At 41.0% G+C, this 23410-nt stretch overlaps 1 protein-coding gene across 1 annotated transcript in view; it reads right to left on the bottom strand.

Annotated features, from left to right (window-relative positions):
• PsGEF (Protostome-specific GEF) overlaps positions 1 to 23410 on the bottom strand; it is a 296488-nt gene that overhangs the window by 246584 nt on the left and 26494 nt on the right. The window contains exons 2-4 of the mRNA XM_083144724.1: positions 18712 to 21138; positions 17222 to 17272; positions 14850 to 14908 (exon numbers count right to left, since the gene is read on the bottom strand). Of these exons, the coding sequence (XP_083000850.1) occupies positions 14850 to 14908; positions 17222 to 17272; positions 18712 to 21133 (2532 nt within the window). The 5' untranslated portion in view covers positions 21134 to 21138. The remainder of the gene's footprint in view (positions 1 to 14849; positions 14909 to 17221; positions 17273 to 18711; positions 21139 to 23410) is intronic.

Here is a 23410-nt window from a genome sequence, read left to right on the forward strand (position 1 = left end):
ACTTACAGCTTACATGTAGCTGTTTACGCCCAACTACATATCAAATATTTGCAAATCTCGTTGCAAGGTTGATATCTACAGGTTTGTGTCCAGATGCCATGCGGTACTTTTGTGCTGATAACGGAAGTATCCGAGGTTCACGTTGTTACATTACGACTAAAACACGTACAACCACAGTAACAATCTAATGATGAATCAGTACCGAATATACTGCCCTGTTCACAGATGCAAACTATTACATGTGTATCCGGTGCATAGATAAACACATAGTCGTCTTAGAGCTTGTAGTATTACTACTACTTATATCCCTGTATTTTCAATCATTTTTACCACTTGGCTCATAATGCTCTGAATATACATTATATTATCTGTTGCTTACGTTTGGAATTTTGAGTTTCTTTCATTTCTATTTTGTCATTTGTTCAGTGTGTTACAGACAACTAGCCTCAGAAGGACGAAGTGGATAGACTAAATTGTAGATGCCAACTTGGTAACTAGATTTTTAAATATTTGACATGTAAGCTGAGACAAAATTCGATATGACCACTTCCACTTGAATTCTATTTTCTTTCTACCATTTTTCGTATCGTTTGTTTACTTCCTGTTAGGTTACAGAACGTGTTTTCTCGTTTTGTGTTACGGTACATAATGTGGCTGATTGTAGCTATGTCATTTTTCACAGAGTATGTGTGTTCCTCGCAACCCTGGAACGCATCGCTTCACAACGGGATATGACGTCTCAAATGCAATCAAATGTTGTGTGTGGTTGCCAGCATTCAGGCGGCAAAACGGGCTTTTTTGAACGACTGTAGCGCCGAAATGACGCACCAACGAGAAAAATGTTACTGAGAAAAGTTGTTTGTTTTGATGTGCTCTATACGTTTCCGTGGTCCGTGGGCGCCATTAAAATGACACCCTGTATTTTATTACCGGGGAGTAAGTAAGAAAAGGTATTAGCGAGAGGTTTAGTAACAAGGCTCAGACCATTCTATGTTCGGAGAGACGCCTCCGTCCTCCAGGTACATACCTGCGCTGTCTTCCTCGATGTACACACACCAAAACCAAATCCAATACTGATCCCGAAATTCCCTTCCGATCTTCTCAGATCGGTTCGGTTGCTTCGCTATACAAATTCCAATACCTGTCGATTCATATCCGTCTGTCAGGCTGGTACCTTTCCACGGACGAGGCAAGTAATGGAATTTGTAAGGTCTGCATTCCAAACCGACGAGAACATCCTGTCTCCGTAATGTTTCGTTTTCAAGTACACCTTCTAATATTTTACCTACAAGTCAACAATATAACCTTCAGCCAGTCACAGAACGATTATCTACATTAACGCACGCTTTAAACGAAAGCATTTACCTTAACATTTATGCCTTGACCAAAATGCTACCGTGGCATTTCAGATGTCATGGCATGGCACTTCTCAAGCATAGAACCCGTCCTATTTCCGTAGCATAACCAATCAGAAGCGACCTCCGGGTCACGAGTATAGATGTAATGGCGGGCGCGTGAGATGTAAACAATGCATCGCTTCACATTTTTAAAAGCCGATAACTATTCAACCGAGAGGAATAACGTTTCGTATAAAACTGTATTAGGTATAAAAAAATGGCGCTGCTTAAATACATACTTTATTGCATTTTCTATACACGTGTGGAACAATATTTAGTTGTTTCAATTGTGAACACCGTGCACTCATCATAGATGGCGTAACTCAACGTGCCTTTTGTGGCACTGCCCAACTAGCTTTCGAACCCGAAAAAAACGTTATAATTTCCGAACAAACATACATAGGAAAATGAAATTCACAATACACGTACCTTGTTTCATGCTGAACACGAGGCAGGGTTGAAAATAAACGCACGCGTCAAAACAAAGACGGTAGGTGGCGCTAGGGGAAGTAATGCGTGTGGGTTAGTGTGATGCGCGAGTCCCTGCGTCGCGAGGATGGATCGGTACACCGTATCAGAACACGTGTTCATTGTAAAGAAATATTGGATATCGGGATCGTATCAGACCGTTCAACGTGAATTTGGACGCCGTAAAGGACCATTGAAGGTGGGAGTTTGGTGTGCAATTTCCCGACACCGTATCATTGCACCCATCATCTTTGAAGTTACCGTAAACTCACAAGTTTACTTACACATCTTCAGTGCATTTGTGAATCAGCTGGATGATGAATAACTGCGTCGCGGTTATTTCGAACAAGACGGAGCGGCATGCCGTACTTCCGACGTGTCTATGGCAGAAATTGAGTCCTTTTTTGGTGACAGAATCATCTCCAAATGGATTGTGGCCGCCAAGATCCCCAGATTTGACACCTCCGGATTTCTTTTTATGGGGTTTCCTTAAAGGTTGTGTCTACAGTAACAAACCGCGATCACTGCAAGAGTTGCGAAACAACATCGAGAATGCGATTCACGAGATCACACCGGAGACTTTACATCGGACTTTTCGCAATTTGGAACGCCGTGTATAAACATGTCTGGACGTCCAGGGAAGACACTTGCAGCACCTGATGTGACGATCATGTATTCAGCATAAAACAAGGTACGTGTATTGTGAATTTCATTTTCCTATGTATGTTTGTTCGGAAATTATAACGCTTTTTTCGGGTTCGAAAGCTAGTGGGACACCCTGTATTATACATTGAAATCTCAAAAGCTAACCTAAATGTTACTTGAAATGCCTCCATGTAAAGTATCATCTGCTATAAGATTTTTGGAAGCATTTACGTAGCATTGAATGCTTCTGTCAAAAGCGGGTTTAAGAACGGCACCGAGACAAGCTTTCAAGAATCGAGGCGAGAACCAGACCCTTCAAAACTTGCCGAGACAAGACCGAGAACGAGACAAAACGAGGCTTAGTTTCCGAGACTATCCATCCCATTAAGATATTAATTGGAACGTGTGTTACTTGAAAAGCACAATTATTTAATTATTCCTTCTGACATTTACAAAACTGTATTGGTTGTGTCGAATAACTCGACCTTATCTCAATTCAACCACACATCACTTTGAATTTGAGGCCGCCGCATGTGTTGTTAAATTTTCCCCTACAGGTTCGCCATGATGGACGTGGTCCATTTAATCAACAAAATTCTGTTAATTAATGAAGCGACCTTCCACGCAAAGGTTATTCGACATAATGGTCGCATTTGCGGAGACAAGAAACAAATTGAATGGAAACAATTTTATCGACTTGAGCTCTGTACACAAACTGATGATGGTCGTCATGTTTACTGCTTACATCTTTGCGGAATCCTACTTTGAAATAATTTTTTTTCGTGTCTAAAATCTGCTTTTCGTAATTCCAATTGGGCCTCCACGCAGTTGTAGCATCGTCACCTTGTAATCAAGGGGTTCCAAGTTCGATGGAGGCACATAGTGGTTCGGATCCCACTTTAAACTGTAGGTCCAGTCCCGATTAGCCTTACTGTGCATAAAGTAAACTTAAAACACCAACTCAATCAGTCAATCGTAATTCCAATTGTTTCTCAAAACAGATAGTGACTTTTGAGACACCCTGTACAATAGAAATCGTCTGATGAACGTTTCCATAAAATTCGCTAATTTAAAATATTTCCTTTTAGGCTTAAACTAGGCGAAATGGGAACTATACTACTTTTCCGGATTCTCTGGAGTAGCGACGCGCAGAGGGGTAACCTTGTGGGCGGGGCCAGACTGAGTGGGGAAGGGTGCGGGATGAAAGCAACGAAGTGCTGCGCGGTATAACGTCCGTAAAACTAAACGCTTTCTGCTGCCAATTTCTTATCTTATTCTCAACAATGGCCAGTCAGGCCCGTAGTCAAAAATTTTATGTGGGGGGGAGTTAATCCTAGAGGGGAAAAAATTTTAATATATTGTGTCGCATTGGCAGCTATAACAGGGTACACAGAGGCACTTGCCCCCTCCCCCAAAAGAGATAAGTAACAGAAACTGCAACAAACAAACAAACAAAAAAACTTCGAGCAACATCAAATAGCAATATTTCGATAATGACCTTTCCAGATTGCCAAAGAATTTAGAATATTGTATAAGTTTAACATAAATAAACTAATAGGGACTGTATGTACTTGATATTTACAGGTCGATAATGTTCATAGATGATTAATATGTACCAACAGCTTTGGGACTTTCTGTCTCAAAACACACTCATGTACTGTTTTACCACCTCGTTCAAATAGGTTCTCGAACACATTCAACACTATGCGGCGCTCTTCTGAATGCAGAGTTCCCCTAGACTTCCGAGCTGACATGTTTACTACGGAACTACTGGACCAAGAATGAGCAGTCGAATCGCACCCTCCCGTGGATGCCCCTCCCCTCCGCGCGGTCATTGGACGAGGCGCACACCCTTCAACATGAGCCAAGAACGCGAACGCGTTCTCTTACTCCAGAGAATCCGGGAAAGGAATATAGGCGAAATTCCCGTTTCGCCTAAAATGGCCATTGGGCCATAAATTACATTATTGTATACTGATAAGCCATTAGGCGAGAAGGGAATACATGGTAAATACAGATTCAACTCCGAAAGTTCAGTCATCGGCATAAAAATGGCACACCTAGATCCTGGAAATACTAGCTTCTCTGCAAGACGTTAAGGGGAGGAGATACAGTTACGCACCAATTGTGCATTTATTTCAATATCGCCCGAATGGGTACTGCTAATAAAAGATACCCCTGGGTGTATCAAGAGAATGAATTTCTCTCCATGTTGCAAGTGGAATCATTTTTTTATGTTGATTATTAAGCTGGACACGATATTTGAAATAAAGAATTTTCGGAATCCCATGTATTCCTTATAGGGAATGAAATTCAACATCAAGTTACGGCTAATCAAATGGGAATTTCGGCTTTTCTGCTTGACAATCACTTCTTCAAACTGCTCTCTTCCCGTTGATATCATTTTCTATTCCATCGGAAGTTTGATATTCCCAAGATAACAAATCAAATAATACTCCCATACACCCAATGCATTTCTCCTTGCCTCCTGGCAGTGTTGCCAAACCTGGTGAGCATAGAAGAGCTAAATTTCACCTTAAATGAAGTTAATACTGACTTTCAAGGAGCTAGGTTTACGAAGTGCTTCCTAGAGTAATGTTAGTTGTCAAAGGGGTGGGGCACTCTAAAATTGATGACAATTTATTCTCAGTTTTCACCATCTAGATCCGGCGGCATCACCCATTTCATGGCCGTACGAAATCGAAAATAAAGGATCCCCTGATAACAATATTATGCCAATTTCACGTCATCACGGCGCTATAAAGAAGTAGCTGGGGTGATAAGAGGTAGTAGGGTGACGCAGCCAATATAACAATATCACGTGACGCGCAAAATTTATAATCATGGCAAAAGTTGCTCTATGTTGGCCGGAACCAGTGATGGTATCATAGTGGGGCACGGGGCACGGGGCTGGCGCTCCAGTTCACAGCCAAACGAGTACACGAAAGAGCCAGATCTGGATCCAACAGAGTTAAGTTGACAACATTGACTCGAAAGGAAAAGCCGGGCGGAGAGGGCGATAAGTGAATTTTAATATGAAATTTTCAAGGCAACTTCTGCCACCGCCGTAGAGTTAGGCAACACACATAACGCCTTGCAGGGAAGCGAGTACTTCAGGATATAGGTGTTCCATCTTTATTGCCGCTGACTGTACATCAGCATAGCGATGCATGCAGTACACAAGATTACTGTCGTACGGTCGTTCCCTCCCGAGTGATACAAGAAAGCGAGGACTGTAATCATGAGAATCTTGTGCTGAGAACTTCCATCGTCGCCTCATCCCCCCTTCTGATGACGTATGAATAATGAAACGCAATAGATTAGAAGCTGCAATGCCATACGCCCTGTTGGTGGGCGGCGGTGAAATGTTCCTTCTGACGTCACGCCTCGAGTTACTCCGGAAGATCGTCTTCTTGCTTCCAAGGAGGGTATGGATCGTGTGAAATGACTCTTCTTCACAAATGCAGTACACATGATGCCCTTAGAGATATATCCCTTCATGCTCTCTCCTGGAGTAAGGAAGAATTACTTACTCGTTCCTATTTTCTCTCGTCTATTTCAATCACTATACTAACCTTCCTCTCTGTCTTACTGCATTTTTCTTGCATTCTGCCATTGTTGATGATTTATTTCCCTATCATTCCCAGTTCATTGTTCTTTATTCAAGATATCTTTCACCCCCCCCCCACACACACCTTTTAGTTCTCTCAGTATCCTAACTAACTAACTCTATAGCCTTCTTAAACCCGAAGGTTCATGGCTGCAGCAACACAGGCCTTCCATTTGCCCCTATTCTGAGCAAGATCTATATACTCTTTTCCATCCCTACCGATTTCCCTTAGGTCCATCTCAACGTTGTCCATCCATCTTCGTCTTGGCCTTCCTACTGGTTTCTTAGCATCAGGTTTAGAACAAGAATCCTGTAAATTCTTCTTTCCTCTTCCATTCGTGCCACATGGCCTGCCCACCTAAGTCTTCTTGATTTAATTATTCTAATAATATCTGGACGTGAATACAAATTATGTCATCTCAGTATCCTTCTCTCTCAAATTGTCGGCATCTGTAACGGAATGATCAGCAAAGCACGCTACGACTCCACGGGTCCAGGGTTCGAATCCCGAATTGGGCATGGATGTTCGTTGTGAGTGTCCCTTCATCAATTTCTTCACATCATCACTCATCCTCATCTTCGCGATTACCCAAAAGTAGCAGAAAAGCTAAGTAAAATAAACCAAATTAGTACGGTCCCAATCTCTCCCACCTTCACACACACTTCTAGTTCTCAGGAGCGTATTTTCTAACCTAGCTAGGCTATCTGCGAAGCCTGAAGCGTCGAGAATAAAATACAGGAGAAAAATCGATCAGAAATTATAAATAAAATTATTCATATCAGTAAGATGATGATGGTGATTCTGGAGTTGGTAATCTGATTTCTTATGAGTTGGGAACTAGACTTCCTATGAGTTGACAACCTGATTACATATGAGTTGGTAACCAGATTTCCTATGAGTTGGCAACCTGATTTCCTATGAGTTCGTAACCAGACTTCCTATGAGTTGACAACCTGATTACTTATGAGTTGGTGACCAGATTTCCTATGAGTTGGCAACCTGATTTCCTATGAGTTGGCAACCTGATTTCTTATGAGTTGGCAACCTGATAGAATAGCCTAGGACTTGTATGCGCCACTGCTAGTTCTGTCAGTTTCTTTTCTCTCCCTCATTGTCTTGTCTCATTATCTTTGTCTTTATCCATGTGTCTGTCTAACTTCCTTTATCTCTCTCTATCTCTCTTTGTGGGCCCACGTGTCACTTCTTTTAGTTTACTCTCCCCTGCTTCTTTATCTCCACGTGTCTGTCTCGCTCTTTGATTTCTCTCCTTGTCTTGCCTTTCACATTTCTCTCTGTGTTCTCCTCTCCCCCTCTATCGCTCTGCTTTCCCTCTGTGTCTCCTTCATCTCTTATGATGACCTGTAAAAATGGCTCGAAGATACCATTTTAGGATTTAGATTCCCTCGTCACGAAATTTTCTATCTGCATCCACGCCAGTGTAGGTTTCAGAAACTAACTCTTAGGTGCTGAGTTACTGTTTAAACTGAATAATTATGACTTTAACCTTTAAACAGCCAATGGGTCATATATGACCCATGGTGCCGATTACAACATTCACGTGCTTTTAGGACCTTCATACTTGTATGTGAGGTTGTAAACGCTGACAGATGTTGAGATAAGACTTTGAAATGTCATGTGGAAGAAAACCCACTCCCTCCCCCTTTCTCTAATATGCAAATTAGCCATTTTTGCCAAAATGCAGGATTGTACATATTGCGTCATATTTCAGCCTGTATGAGGACTAGAGACTTGAAAAAAGTTTCCCTTTGTTGCAAAAGGTCTATTCTTTGAAAACAATGCAAAGGTTTGCGCCCTTTTTCCAAAATAACGGGAGAAGAGGGGGCGAACGCCAGATTTTTTTTCATTAAAATTTGGGGACTTGGCCCCTCCCAACCCCTTTTTTCTCACTTGGGCTTTCAGAATTGTACACGGTCGCGTGCTCCGATAATTTTGCTTTCAAACAAAAGTTATCCGAAGTAGATTGCTTAAATAGTCTCAGAGATATAATGTTTTTTTCTGAAATAAGTGTAAAAATTTAAAAATCGCGCGCAAAGGCCGAGGCGAGAGAGGGGTTACTTTCGAAAACCGGCTCGGCTCTTTAAAGGTTAAGTGCGTTATTTTTTTCAATTTAAGTAGCTACGGACTATTGCCACCATTTCTGGGACACACTGTATCCTACACAGGGAGCCAAGAAGTTTGACTCCTTTCCCTTCCAGCCAGGTCCGTAGCCAGGATTTTATTTCGGAGGGGCTCATCCCTTATCAGGACAGGCATCGCCAGAAATGATTGTACGAGGGTGGAGCAGGCCATTGATAACACTTGATTAGTAGAAATAATAATGACAATGGTAATTATTACCACGGTTATAATTATCATTTTACAATAATAACTATTATAAGTTATTAAAAATGAACCAATTTTAATCAAAAATTATTGTTATTATTATTATATAAATAGAGAGACTTTGCTACTTGATCCACCGTATGAGTGAATTAGTAGCGTATACTGAGTACACTATGTCACGTGGTCCTAGGCTATGAATAGAAATAAGTTTTCCAACTCATACGAAATTAGGTTCCTAACTGATAAGAAATCATATTGCCAACTCATAAGAAATCAGTTTGCCAACTCATAAGAAATCAGGTTGCCAACTCATGGGGAATCAGGTTGCCAACTCATAGGGAATCACGTTGCCAACTCATACGGAATCAGGTTGCCAACTCATGGGGAATCAGGTTGCCAACTCATAGGGAATCAGGTTGCCAACTCATACGGAATCAGGTTGCCAACCCATAGGGAATCAGGTTGCCAACTACAGAATCACCATTATAATTTCACTGATATGAATAATTTTATTTACAATTTCTGATCGATTTTCCTCCTGTATTTTTTTCTCTAGACTTCAGGCTTCACAGATAGCGTAGCTAGCCTAGAATATACGCTCCTGGAGTGAATATCCAAAACCGTTGTTCATTATTTTTCTTACATTTTGTGCAGTTAGTGTACTGAAATTCATAGTTGTTGTATTTTGTTATTAACTTTTATACATTCCGTTAAAAATGGCTTTCAAAGTTAGGGCGAAATTTTACTCATAAAGTTTATATTGTGTGACCTCTTACAAAGAAAACTATACATTTTGACATCTGCGGATCCATTTATTCTTTGGATTAAATGGTAGAATATGAAAATATAACCTAGATCCTATATTATACACTAAACTTTTTTCGATGTAATGTTTAATCCGACTAAGAATGTAAAATTAGTTACCACTATACACTATTTAAATTAGATATTTGTAGGATTTCGGGGGGGGGCTTCAGCCCCATTAGCCCTCCGCCTGACTACGTGCCTGCAGCCCCTTTAATCATCTTGCTGAAGACTAAACGGGGAGGCCATTGGAGATGGTCACCGCAGGTTTTACGGTGCACCATCAGAGAAAAACAGTCCCTGGCCGAGAAGAGTTTCCAGAGTGGGAGAACATTTTCAGGTCGGTCCTCTTCTTCTTTTTTTACTGCGCGTGGAACGACCACAAAGAAATTGGGATGGCGCAATTTTCAGATACTTCAGGATGCTCCCCACGTGACCGGGAACATAATGTACCCCTTGCAGGGGCGATATGGACACTCCCTCTCAGCTGAGGCAGGCGTGTATCCCAGATGCTTGTAACGAACTGGGCTCTAAAGAGAGAAAAAATGGGACGGCAAGGTTAGGTGGGTAGCGATGTCCCTCTGGAAACTTTTCCTGACCAAAATTCTTGCTGTTCTCGCAGCGAAGTAAAATTCCTATCGAGTTCGTAGATATAAACCATTATGTATAGCTGATGTATGTTTTCGTTACTTACAATCAGCGTCATAATCAGGATATTTGCTGTGTTTTTAGGGTAAAATGAATACAAATTTTACTCCAAAATATGCATAAAATGAATTTCTTTTAATACTTAGGGTCAGTGGTGTAGCAACATATCGCGAGGGCCTGGGCGAGATTAGAATCATGTTCCCCATCCGTTCTTTAAATTTTTAATCTCAATGTGAATCGATACAAAATGTTCAGGGATGCGTCAGCAAATTATCATATTTAAGTAATAATAAATTGCTGACTAAAATGATATTGAATAATTTTACTCACTTTAAAACTGTATTTTTACTTTTTCCGGGAGCTGAAATCTGAAGCTGTAGGAAGGAAGAAAGAACTAATATTAGCCATGTCCTCCTTGAGTTTAAAACAACGCATTTAAATGACTCGCACCTTCCTCCGTGGCAATTGGAGGTGATTTATTGTTAACATTAAAATCGGGAATGCAAGTCCAAGAGAAAGATGAAAAGGCAAGACAAAGAAGGGCTTTTTATTCAAGAAAAGAATAAATGGGTAAATGTCCAAGCAAGCTATCTTGTTTCCTGTTCCACATGAGAAATACGACAATAAGTTTTACTTATTTCGGGGCTTCTTTGGCTTTGAGCCTTCCTGCCTGTATGTTACGCCCGTTTTGACGTATTCATTAAAATGTTAACGTTTAACTAGAATTTAAAGCCAGTTAAAAACAATGTTTAATTTTATTGCGCCCAATTTGATTGCATTTTCCCTATTTTTTCTCTTATATTTATTACATTTTTCGTATAAGCCCCATGGGACGCGAAGCCCCGGGCGGTCGCCCACTTCTCCCACCCCTTGCTACGCCACTGCTTAGGGTGTTGTAGCGAAAAAATTGAGATGGGCGAAATTAGCCAAATCTTTGAAACATCCCTCTTCTGTGATTCCGATACTTTTACTGAACGTTGGAATTAATCTCCTTTGACCACATGGTACATAACAGCTTTCGGAAAATTACTGGGTTATAGTCACTGCAGGGTGAGTTACTTCTTCAGTTACTTTCTGAAGCAACTTTTTCTTGCTAAAATGATTAGTGATTGTTGTGAAGTCAGAAAGAGTCCGTGCGGTCTAAGACGCCAGGGTTTGGAATCCAGGACGGATTCATGCCCGTTTCGCCCAGTACCGAAGAACTTGTTTTGTTGGCCCAAGTGATAACACACGCCAGAACGGAAGTACCGTTTCGTCCAGAGGGAAATGTGAAAGTAAAAATTCCCAATCGTGTAGAGCCACGTGTCCTTTCTCTTTACACCTCACCTATAACCTAACCTCACTGGCTAGTACTATTGTTGATATTGTGTTTGTACTGTGTATTCTTATGTCCATGTATCTGTATTTCTGTTATTAATGCATTAAAGGCTCCCCTTTGGAAGCCACACATGATTATTTTGCTTTTTACTTTCACATTGTCCTTCACATTCAAACCATCTTTTAAACATTCCCTCTAGGCGAAACGGTACTTCCGTTCTGGCGCGTGTTATCACTTGGGTCAATGAAACAAGTTTTTCGGTACTGGGCGAAACGGGAAGACACGTACAGGACGCGCGCTGGTTCGAGTCTCCTGGGGAAACCCTAACAACTTTTCTCTTGAGATTTCGGCCTGTGTATGGGACCGCCGAGGAATTTGAGGAGCTACGAATGAGTAGCGTAACCAGTGTTGCCACATGAAGGGAAATTCCCCTTTTGAAGGGAAATTCTGGCCGAAATTTTAGGGAAAAGGGAATTTCGATGAAAAATATCACAATTTCAGGGAAATTTTAAGACTTCTGACTTTACATTATTACAATGTTAAGTACCAGTTTCATATTCACATTTTTATTTTTTCTGATCCTTCTTATTTCTGCTCCCTTGCATATAAGTCCGCATCTATTTATATTTCTCTTAAGTTTACTGTACGTCGCTTTTCTGTATCTTCGGATAATTGTAACGATGAGAATTAACGATTTGATGGGTTCCTCCTGACCATGGTTTAAACCTGGGACATCTGACCAGAAAGCGATGAAGCTGACATGTATGTGAAAAAATTGTGTAATATTTTTATTCATACGAACATGCATCAACTGAAATTTTACTACTACTACCACTGCTAATAATAATAATTATTATTATTATTATATTTGTTTAGGTGAAGGGAAAAATATTCCAAAAAGGGAAATTTTGCCCCTTGGAAATTGTGACCTCAGATTGTGGCAACACTGAAGTTCGTCGTGCGGACCACACGCCCACCTCGCCCACCTCTGCTAGCCTGCAGTTGTTAGGTAGCCCTCGGCCTCAAGAAGTCATTGTTCATCGATGGTTTTTTATTTCCGCCGAATTTATTGGAAGGCAAAGGAATCGTGATAATGATGCTTTGCAGGACAGTTCCAAAGATTTATGCACACAATTTCTTATGATAATATGCACAAAATATTTATCAGGAACTTTACTTTTCGTCAATTGGATCTAATCTTTTTTTTTGTTATTCAATAAATATTCAATTTTTTATCTATTTGATGGTTGTTTTTGTACAAATTATGGCTATCTTATCTTAAGGCTGTTAGATCTCTTTGTGTAACATTTTTCACCTATTCATGTAATAATGACCATACAATAATAATTAATTTACATATTTCAAACATTTTATTTTAATTTAATTTAATATAATTATTCTAATTATATTATTATGATTATTGAGACACTTGGTCGGACCCCCTCCCCCCGAAATGTATTTCTAGATACATGCCTGCATGTTTGTTTCTGCCAGCTCGGGATGGTCCGAAAAAATTAAAGTACCCTGCTCTCTCTCGAGTGCAATAGCATTCATCCGGAGACGAGATATGCCGCTGAAGATATATTCTGATTCTCAGACTTTGATATCGATCACCGGACTGAAGGTTAAAGGGGGGTAGGGGAGGGATTTCCCCCCGGAGATATTTGTTCAACTCGGTACCATTTTCATCCAAGCGCCGTCTGTTGACGTGCATTATTCATCGCCTCGAAGAAGAGAGAGCGATTCCTCTGGCTCCTGAGCACCTGGGAAAAACCCAGACGAGTAATGTCACTGCGAGTCGTGCAGATGGCAGCACGGGGCCAACCTGTTACATACATTATATCCTTTAAACGACACTGCGAGGAATGAGAAAGAACGTTCGAGTGAAAGACTTCTGGAAGTAAAAACTCGAAGATAGAAATTGGAAGAATGGAAGACATACTGCGCAGAACTGAATTCCGCCAAAGTTTAACCATGTGAAGCATGAAGTGGGCGTACGAAAGTAGTTCAGTATTACTGCGCGCATGTTGGCTCTCTACACTCTATCCCGGGTAACTCTGGAGTGAGCGAACGAAAACAAGTGCAAGTAGTGACTCCAGAGGGTTCTGCCAATGCACTCGTGAGAGGAGAAGTGAGTGCAGCTACCAACCATTTGCAGAAGCGCGCACTGCTTTGCTCCGCCAACTCGCAGTCTCCCTTTTTCTGATATGCGCGGCATTGTTGCTCCACACATTCCTGGGACAGAGTATGGATCTTTCCTTCTTTTGACCATGAGAGCACAACCTGAGTTTTTAATCGGAGTTCTTCTGGGTTCCCCCCCCCCCATTTCTCGTGCTGTTGTAAATCAGGCCTATTGCTGTCACTTTCCAGTATGTAACGAACCTGAGAATTTAAGGTTTTATATTTGTAAGAAGTTAAGATTTTTAAAATGTTTGTTATTTCAAATAATGTGCAAGTTGTCACAGACAACTATAGTTAAATTGATACAGTTGTGGTTGGAACTTGTGTATATGTTTAGAAATACGTCATAATCTGTTAGTGTTGACGTCACTTTCTCATCTCAGCAGAGGAAGTGAACCCACCTGAATGTTTTTCACCTGACGACAGACTCAGTTAGAAAACAGGTGAAGGTGAGAAATCAACAGAAACGCGGTAACGGTTAATGGAATGCCCGAATAGTGTAATAGGTAATTATTTTCGTTTCATTCTGTCTATACTCGGAAATAATAATTGAGTACAGAAACTTTCGTGTATTTACGTTTGTCTTGTCCAACGTTAATTCTATAATGCAAGTGTGTTTAGTGATTGTGATGTGATTTAATATGCTATAGAATTGTTCATCTTCAGGCAGAAACGTAAGCAAATCTGTACCTTGCTTGTAAGTTCACATACGATAGGAAATATAAGTGATTATAAAACTGCGTTTAACTTTGAATACTGTGTTGTGCTTCTTTTCTACCCAGCAAACACCGGTGATTTGCAAAGATTCTCATGTTTCCGACTAAAGGAGTAGCGGACTAACTTTCTGACGACTGGTGTACAACCGGGGGGACGTTGCAAGTAGAACGAACTATTTTGTCGTCCGTTACTTTTGGCCCTGTCCAAATCTGCAAGCAAACTGTTACTTTGTTCCTCGCCGCTTTCCTGTGCCGTTAAAGTCCGAATCGAAAGTCTTCCTAGTAATACAGTTAGAGTTTTCTCCGCCAGATGTCACGGGCTCTGGGGCACATGCGCACAATACGAAAGAAGAAGAAAGACTCCAACAAAACAATAACGTTTCTCACCTATTTTCTACTTAAATTGAAAATCTGGCATGGGATTTCTTCTTTTACAATTTTACATACGGTGTTTTCCGTAAAATGCCCAAGTAGCACAGAGTTTCAAGTCATCTAGTCAATAAACGTTGCCTCTAGAAAGTAAAAATTACAATATGCACAAATTCGGACTCTAGGCGGCAGCACCCGCCGATTCGGATGCGGCCTTAGTTTCACTCAACTTATATACATGGTAAGAGTACATACTCAACTTACATACATAATAGTACAAAGAAAAATATATACATAAGAGAAGTAAATATATGTAGGTTGGAGTGGTAAAAAGCAGCGTAAAACTCACCTTCACATATGCACTGCATAGTTTCCCTGATTCGCGTTGCAAATTTTTAGCACCAATAACTGCAAAGAAAGAATATTTCATTTAGTTCATTGGTTAGGTTCCAAAAAATAGTTCAACACATGCGTATAGAAATGACAATATCCAACAATGCATCTTATAACTTGCATTCAAATAGAAATCCAAATAGAAACATGTAAAGTATTCAACATCCTGATATTTTAGTGCTGCACACATCCAAATGCAAATGTTCTTTTTTTTTGTATGGAATAAGCTGTGGATTTCTATTGAACAGATACAGAGGCAATGAAAATAGTCAAAAATGCAGGGAAAAATGGACAAATCAACCATTATTGTCAAAAGGAAAAACAAACAATAGATGAGGTTGTTATATGTTCTTTCGCGACGCCAGTGGTCCCGGGTATCATCATAACACTTATCCTCATCTTCGCGATTAGCCAAAGTGGCAAAAAAACCAAGTACAGTAAACCAAATCAATCAGTAATGTCATTAATTACGTCTTGCAAGTTACAGACTTACTCCTTTATATCCGTATTTTAATTGAACTCCCAAGCGCAACAGTCGTTTGAGAGTTGATCCCGGGTTCGAATCTCGACCTGCGCATGGTTGTTTGTGAGTGTCCATTCATCAATTTCATCATATCATCACTCATTCCCATCTTCGCAAATTAGCCAAAAGTGGCACAAAAAGCGAATTAAAATAAAGCAAATCAATCAATCAATATTTTAAGTCAACTAACTTTCTCTCTAGACTTCTTAAACCCGAAGGTTCATGGCTGCAGCAACACAAACAATCTGTTCCTATCGTGGGCAAGATCTATCCACTCCTTTCCATCCCTACCGATTTCCTTTAGGTCCATCTCAACGTTATCCCTCCAACAGGTTTCCCAACAAGAACCCTATAAACTCTTCTTGCCTCTCCCATTCGTGCCACATGGCTTGCCCACCTGAGTCTTCTTGATTTAATCATTCTAATAATATCTGGAGATGAATACAACTTATGCAGTTCTAAATTATCTAACCTTCTCCACTCACCTGTCTCCTCATCCCTTTTGAGTCTAGCCCTGCCAAATGGATTCTCAATGAGTGACTCTCGGTGATCGCATCGAGTCCCATCGCCCCTTTTATCTCGTGTGCTTTACCCCCTTCCCCGTCCGCCCCCATTCCATTTCTTGCTGATGCTCTGACAACACCGTAATTTGGGATAGACCAGTGACATCAAACACAAGAGCTTTAAGCATTAGAGTACCTTTAGTTCATTCTGGTGTTTTTTTTCATAGGAGACAAGAACTTAACTTCCAAGGATGTTAACAGATATTCAAGCAAGAAGGCATAGTCGCCCAGGTTCGATGCCTGGTGGAGGCACATTACACAGTGGTTCGGATCCCAATTTAAAATGTAAGTCTAGTTCCGACTGGCCTATCTATGCATAAAGTGGACTTCAAACAACAATTCAATCAGTCAAGCAGGAAGGCAACGGAGATTTTTTGTTTGCACAGCAGGAACAAACTTTTAAAAAACAGACAACAAATAGTTTTTCTTGTATGTACGCATTGCTTGCATTATAGAATTATTTTCCTGTAGTTTACGATTATTACAAGCATAATTACAACATGTGGGAGAAACAGCAAGGAAAATGGCAATATGATGGCACGAACACGATTTGGACATTATAAATCTAAACCCAAGAACAGGTTTGTCAACTCATATCCTCGCAGAGAAGCATTTGATTAAAAAGAGAAGGGTTTTAAAAATATTAACGGGAAACACAGAGTTGAATGTCTGGGAAGCTTCGTTCATTACAGAAGAACACTGGAATAAATTAAATAATGAAAATGGTAACATAGATCCAGTATGCAGTTTTCTTTTTCACAAATGGAGTAAGCCAGCCACCATCTTTAAAATTTAATGTAACAGAAAACATCAAGAGACTTTGTGAAAACAATGATGAATTTGAATTACCTGATGATATTTGGGATTCATAATTTTAAAAAAATCTGAAATAAAAATAAAACAGACTGCTTTTTTCACAGTTAAGTTGCTATATTACAACAATGTAACATTCACAACATCCATTATTTAACGGATTATTTTTGTTTAAAAAATTACTAACCATTGTTATAACTGTATCTTTAGTCAAAATGAAAATAAATGTCTGATGAAAGGAGCGTGTGTTCTCCTGAAACGTCACAAAGAAAAACTGTTTTCTTACGCTTGTAATAACCGTAAACTACAAGAAAATAATCAGACAACAAAGTTAGCACATTCGTATTTAGTAGAGAAGGGGGAGTGTTTATGGACCACCCTTAACAAATGGAAATATCTAAGTATTACTAATGATCAGAGTAGACTCACCATGAATGGTTAGAAGCCCGCTGTTCTTGTATATCGCCAAGTCCAGATCGCCTGCAAAGATATGTTTTGTCAGGTATGTTCATATTGTTACAATGGAAATTGTTCAACTACAACAAACAAGTTATCATGCTGCTGCTATAGTATTTACATCAAATTCTTCTCCATAAAAACTAAATATTACCTTATATTGTTATAAATTTGCAAAATATACTTTTGAAAATTACAAATTATTAGATTAGTTAAATTGCTTTCAAACAAGAGCATCTGATGAATCAAATCGTATAATCATTTTCTTGCGCAGCTCGTGAAGTGACGGTCAGTGTTTCGAGTAGCTGGAAATAAACTTTGTTCTTTATATGCTGTAACTCTTAACGTTTTATAACCTAATCGACCAGGTTTTACAGCAAGAACTAATGAGGTAACTTCAGTTGTCCAATTACGAGAATTCATAGAAATTCCAGTAGTTCCTTGCCAGATTATCAAAAACACTAAACCCGCATAACAGAAAATTTACAATTCTTGCGCTCTTCTTTATGTAATATGTACGTACCAAATGTGGTAAAATTTAGGAGAAACCCTAAAAAATCACATTAGACTGCTATATTTTCATAGGAATTCATGAAAATATTTTTAGCTTGAAATCTTACAAATTTCTAAGCAATTTCGGGCAAGGATTAACGTTTTTACATGTTATCCTCATTGTGAAAAATTTAGTTCTTAAATATAGGGTATAAATACAATATTAAGTCTGGATTCAGTTAAATATCCCTGTATAATATGAAAACATGAGCCATTCAACAAATGTAAAGCCATTGGTACACACTAAAATCTACTAGGTATGAACAAAGGCTCCTTTTGTTTTTGTTCAGAACTTCAACTGTAGAAGTGTAATTTGGCAAAACTTCTGGAAGGGCTCGGGCCCCGTGTACTCATCCCTGGATACGCCAGTGGCTACAATCTGGATGTGAAGTTCTCAACCACACACCAAAAAGGTCACTTGTTGATGATCTAATATAATATGACTGATCAGCACATTTGTTACAATGCTGAATTATGATGATTTTACAATATGGATTTATGAACGTGTATTCCTGAAAAGAAATGACAATCAGAAAATAATACAATTAGTAAGACGTTATATACTGAGTGTGATAACTCAGCCAGGGTAGAATTATTGAAATGTAAGATTATTAACTTCGATGAATTTAAAAGTAGATTTCAATATTAACATACTGTATTCACCAGTAACATCCATACGTATACAGTATACAACTTTTTTTATTGCTTTCTGATTGTCAGTTGCTTTTAGACATGCACGTTCATAAATTCACATTGTAAAGTCATCATAATCCAACACTGTAACATTTGTGCTAGCCACAGAATGGCAATACAGTAAAAAAGACACACCATGAAGAGAATGAATATTTTGTTATCGTGAACGAACTTCGGAGAATATATTTTTAAAAATTTCGATCCAAGCATTCGCTTACCTCTTTTTTGGAAACTATCACTTATTCTTCTCCTGGCCACCACCTTCCGTGGCGTCTTCTTCATTCGGTTGAGACTGGGCGAGGCAAACCTGAGACACCGCCTCGACCTGGACACGCTCTCGATCACAACCAGGGGAGACTGCTCGTGAGCAGTCGAGCTCGTTTTGCCGTCTCCAGTGGTCAGGGTCGCCGTGCTCAGAATGTGGCACTCGGTGAGCCGAGGCGTCTTCATGAAGTGCATGTGGTGCGAGTTCCAGGTCTCGCAGGAAGACGTCTCGGGGCTAGAGTCCTCGTTCCTCCTGGGTTTCTTCCAGGGTGAGCAGGGGCTGTAGCTGTGGCTCGTGTACAGGGATGGGGGACTCTCGGTTCCAGACTCCCAGTCCAGAGGTTCGACGTCTGGGATAACTTCCAGAGAACACTCTGCCAGGGAATGGTTGGCGTCTACCGAGGGAGAGTCTGGATGTCCTCTTGTACCGCTCGCGTGATTCTTCTTCCTCCTGGAGCCAGAAGAGGACTCTGGCGACTGCTGCTCGGCATCGTGCAGCTCAAGATGTTTCGCACACAAGGGAGCTACTCGAAGATTGCTTTCAGGGCACATTGGAGTGGACGAGAAGTTGCTGCTTATCGTGCCAACAGGTGAAATGATTACAGGAGTCCTCGTTCCGTTTAAGGGACTATCTTGGCAGTTGGAGCCTTTGCTGTCATTAAGGGGGCTGGTGACTTTCTCGGGACATGAGATGACACTAGAGTTGCCTTGTAGGGGAGAGGTGGATGCATCGCTTTTCGGTTTTCCACAGCTGGTGATAGTCTCTTCAGAGTGTTCTACGCTCATTGGGCTGTGTTGAACTGAAGTTTCCACTATATAAGTCGTTTCTAGTTGCCTCTTTGGTGTGTTGCGAACGGGTTCCGCAATCCATTGCTGAAAAGGGGACGGATACTGTACGCTGATGTCCTTCCTGTTCGGTAGGTCTCCTGAAAAACAACGCACCTTCGTGCTGCGAGTGGTGGAAGACAACTCCTGTACCGACATGCTCCGACATTCCAGAAACCGAGGATCGGTGACGTCATGGATGCGTTTCGGTCCCGAACCACCGTCACTTTTGCTCAGCCTCCGAATCGAGCTGAGGAACGGGCTAGGAGGCGTCAGGCGGACTTCGTGTACGGAATTAGCACCGCCTCCAGTCAGTCGTAGCCAAGCCAGATCCTGAGCTACGGGGCTAACTACACCTGAAACACGTGACTTTTCTTTGGGCTCGAAGGGCAAGTGGTAATAGATGGGATTGTCGTGAGCAAGTTGGACGTCGGGGTACGATGGGTCAACTCGTCGTCGGAGTTCCAACAGGGACTGCGTTGACTGAAGCGCGCACGGAGAGTACTCTATGTGGAGGTGCTGTCCGGTGATTGTATGTGCTGGTCCCTGGTGACAGCTCGTATGGGAATGTTCGTGCACCACTGGCCTGCAAAGACGCGGTGGCAAAACTGGTGTTTTGTTCCTCGTGCAAGGAATAATGGACGGGTGTGGTGTCGGAAGCCTCCATTTACTTCTCACGCACCTGTCGTCTTGCGGTTGGTGTTTGGAAGCTTCGTTCGTGCTTTTCGGAGGAACATCGGGGGTTGCTAGCACTTCATCTTGCACTGCCGTCTTGGGTACAGCTTCCACGTTGTCTTTATAGGAGCAGTGAGACCTGCGTCCACTTTCTGGCAGATCGAAATGGTCGTTGTGAGTACACGAAGCCAGAAGCCTCCTTGGCCACCTATCGTTACAGAACACTCCGTGAGCTTTCGGGGTCACGAACTCGCACGGGTCGACAACAGCCTCACGACACTGCGGCACACTTTGGACGCACTGCGGTTCCTTAAAGACGCACTGACACCTGCACGTGATACGCTGCACTAAATCCGTCACCACTGTACACCCGCACCGGTTCTGGACACTCACACACTGATGGTTCGTGCTGTAGCAACTTCTTCTTTTGAGTTTCCTAGTTCTGCTTCTGGTTGCGGATTGCTTTGTGAACTGCGCCTTCGTTGATGCCTCCTTACACTCTGCTTCTTGGCTGTTGCTGATGTCGTTGAGCGTTCCTCTTGGAGAAGTACATCCAGTCTCTTCCGGCTTCTTGTGCTGCTCCAGGGCGACTGGAACGCGCTCCAGCTTCATATACACGCTGCTGGAATCGCTGTCGCAAGGATCCTGGGTTCGGTTCCTGCTCTTCCCTCTAAGTCTTTGGAACAGGCTCGGCTCATTTTCTTTGTTGGCGGTCCTGGTCGTGGACCTGACCAGGGCCCGGCGGACCACGCCCTCTTCGGTCCCTCCTCTGGTCAGATGGAGCTTCACGGCAGCGCGGCGGATGTTGTAGCAGGGCCCCTTGCTCACTGACCCCTCGGCCTCTCCAGTCTTCTGGTTCACGGTCCACTTCAACATGGAAGCTGAAAGACAGATAAAGGATAAGTTTTTTCTTACTTAAAGAGATGATGATGTGGTCTTTAGAATCCACTTCTTCAACAAAGAGCAAATAACTATTGGAGAATTGTAATCAATACGAATGCAAGGGCACAAACCTGAAATGGATAAGACCAATAACATTAGGTGCGTGGCGTTCCTCGTCCCGTCCCTCCCCACGAGAAAACGTTGTTCTAACTCGACTGCGTATTGGGCACAACCGTCTCACATATAGCCATTTGCTGCAAGGGCTGGACTCTTCGATGTGTCGTGTTTGTAATGTCGCTTTAAGTATTCGGCATATTCTTGTTGAATGTGCCGATATTGCTTTCCTCAGGCAGACTTTTAATTTCCCAAGCTGTTTGTCATCCCTGTTGGGAGATGGCGCTGGTGTTTTAACAAATGTTTTTAGCTTCTTGCAAAGAGCTGGTCTTTGTCTGTGAGGAAGCTTTTAGTTTATTCCGACTTTTTAATGTGTTGTGTTTGTCTTATGCAAGTCCCTTTACAACCTTGCACTTTAAACTTTCCCCAAGGGGCTTCTATTACATCCCTCCTTTCAAACTTTTATGTAAGAATTTTAGATAAGCAGATATTTCCAAAATGACCATATGTGTCGACGCACACAGCAATTTTAATAAAATAAAATAAAGCATTATGTATAACTTTCACCCCACCCCACATTCATGACAAGGCTCACAACCTTTCAGCCAACCGTCGTATATCTTCCAAATAAGATATATTTGTTCAAGCAAGGCGTTAAAGGGAAGGCATGCAGTTACCACCCGTTCCAGGAAAGAACGCGGGGAATGCAATTAAGGTTTCAGCGAACTTCGAACTTGGGAAAAGAGGAAGAGGAGTGTGTGGCCTGCACCACGCTTCGCCGCCTTCGCTCCCCTCCCACTCTTTTAAAGAAATTACATCTTTATTTGACAGCGGGCTCATTGGACGAGACAAGAGGACAAGATAGCAAACAATGCAAGAAATCCCACGCTTGCTACAGGAAGAAAGGGATCCCGAAAAAGGGGGGGGGGTGTACGTTGGAGACTGTAATTAGCAACATGCAAAGGCAGGGGAAGAAGAGAGACAAATTCCACAGCAGGAAATAGGGACAAACAAGACATATTATACTAATGATCTGTACATAAGCATATAATGTTAAAGAATATTAATATCAAGAAAGTTTAGATGAGACAAGGATGATGTTATAATCTTGAATAACTATTTTCTGTCCGATATAAAAACGCAGCATCGGTCGTTATTTCTATATACAATCCAATCGATACTTTTCGTTACTGGTATCGGCTCTGCCCTAATTATTAGCAAAATTGATTAATAGAAATTAAATTTTATTAATACACAAGTTAGGAATGTACAGGAAAAACTACGTAAACAGAAATAGATCCCGAGACAGACCAAGTTTCTTCTAGTCTCGACACAATACTTACAAGGAGCCCCCCCCCCCGAAATACTTACCAAGTACTAAAATTAAATAATCAAAATATAATTGTTTAGCATTTGTTGTATAATCGATGGTTATTTATTGCCGCCGAACTTATTGGAAGGCAAAGGAATCGGGATCATACGGCTCTGAAGGACAGTTCCAAAGATTTATGCATAAAATATTAATCAGGAACTTTACTTTTTTATTATTCCATAAATTTTCAATAATTTATCTATTTGACATTAATTTCCTTGCCAGGGCAGTTGTTTTTATACATTTTTTTATAAACTAGATAATGAATACGAGCTGCTATATCTCTATTCGTTTACTATTTTTATACATATTCATAATAATGTATTTCTATACCCTGTTCCATTTATCTCTGGATGAAGGTCGCGCATAGCGTCAGAGAAGCGAAGGATATCGAGTGGTGAGAGCGAAGCAGTACAGGCTGCTGCGAAGGCTTTCCCCCTCCACGCAATCCCATTCCTCTCACGTGGTCATTGGTGGAGTCGTCTCGCGTCACTACTTTCTTTTTATATATAATATTTATTAGTTGTGGACAAAATCCATGCACCATTTAACAATTTATAAATTTGTAATATATACATGCATGCATATAATATTTACATACAATTATTACTTTGATAATAAATAATTAAACCATTACATTACACATTTACAGCATTATTTTTGACTTGTTAAAATATTTTGCAAGAATGTTGATTACCGAGATTGGAGAAGTCAGTAAACAAGACAGTGTCGGTGGCGCTTGATGTCCACTCTTGTACAAGTCCTGTAAAAATTGTGGGTCACTT

Source organism: Lepisma saccharinum, chromosome 23 (assembly GCF_977018435.1).
Source record: "Lepisma saccharinum chromosome 23, izLepSacc3.1, whole genome shotgun sequence".
In the NCBI taxonomy this organism is placed as follows: Eukaryota; Metazoa; Arthropoda; class Insecta; order Zygentoma; family Lepismatidae; genus Lepisma; species Lepisma saccharinum.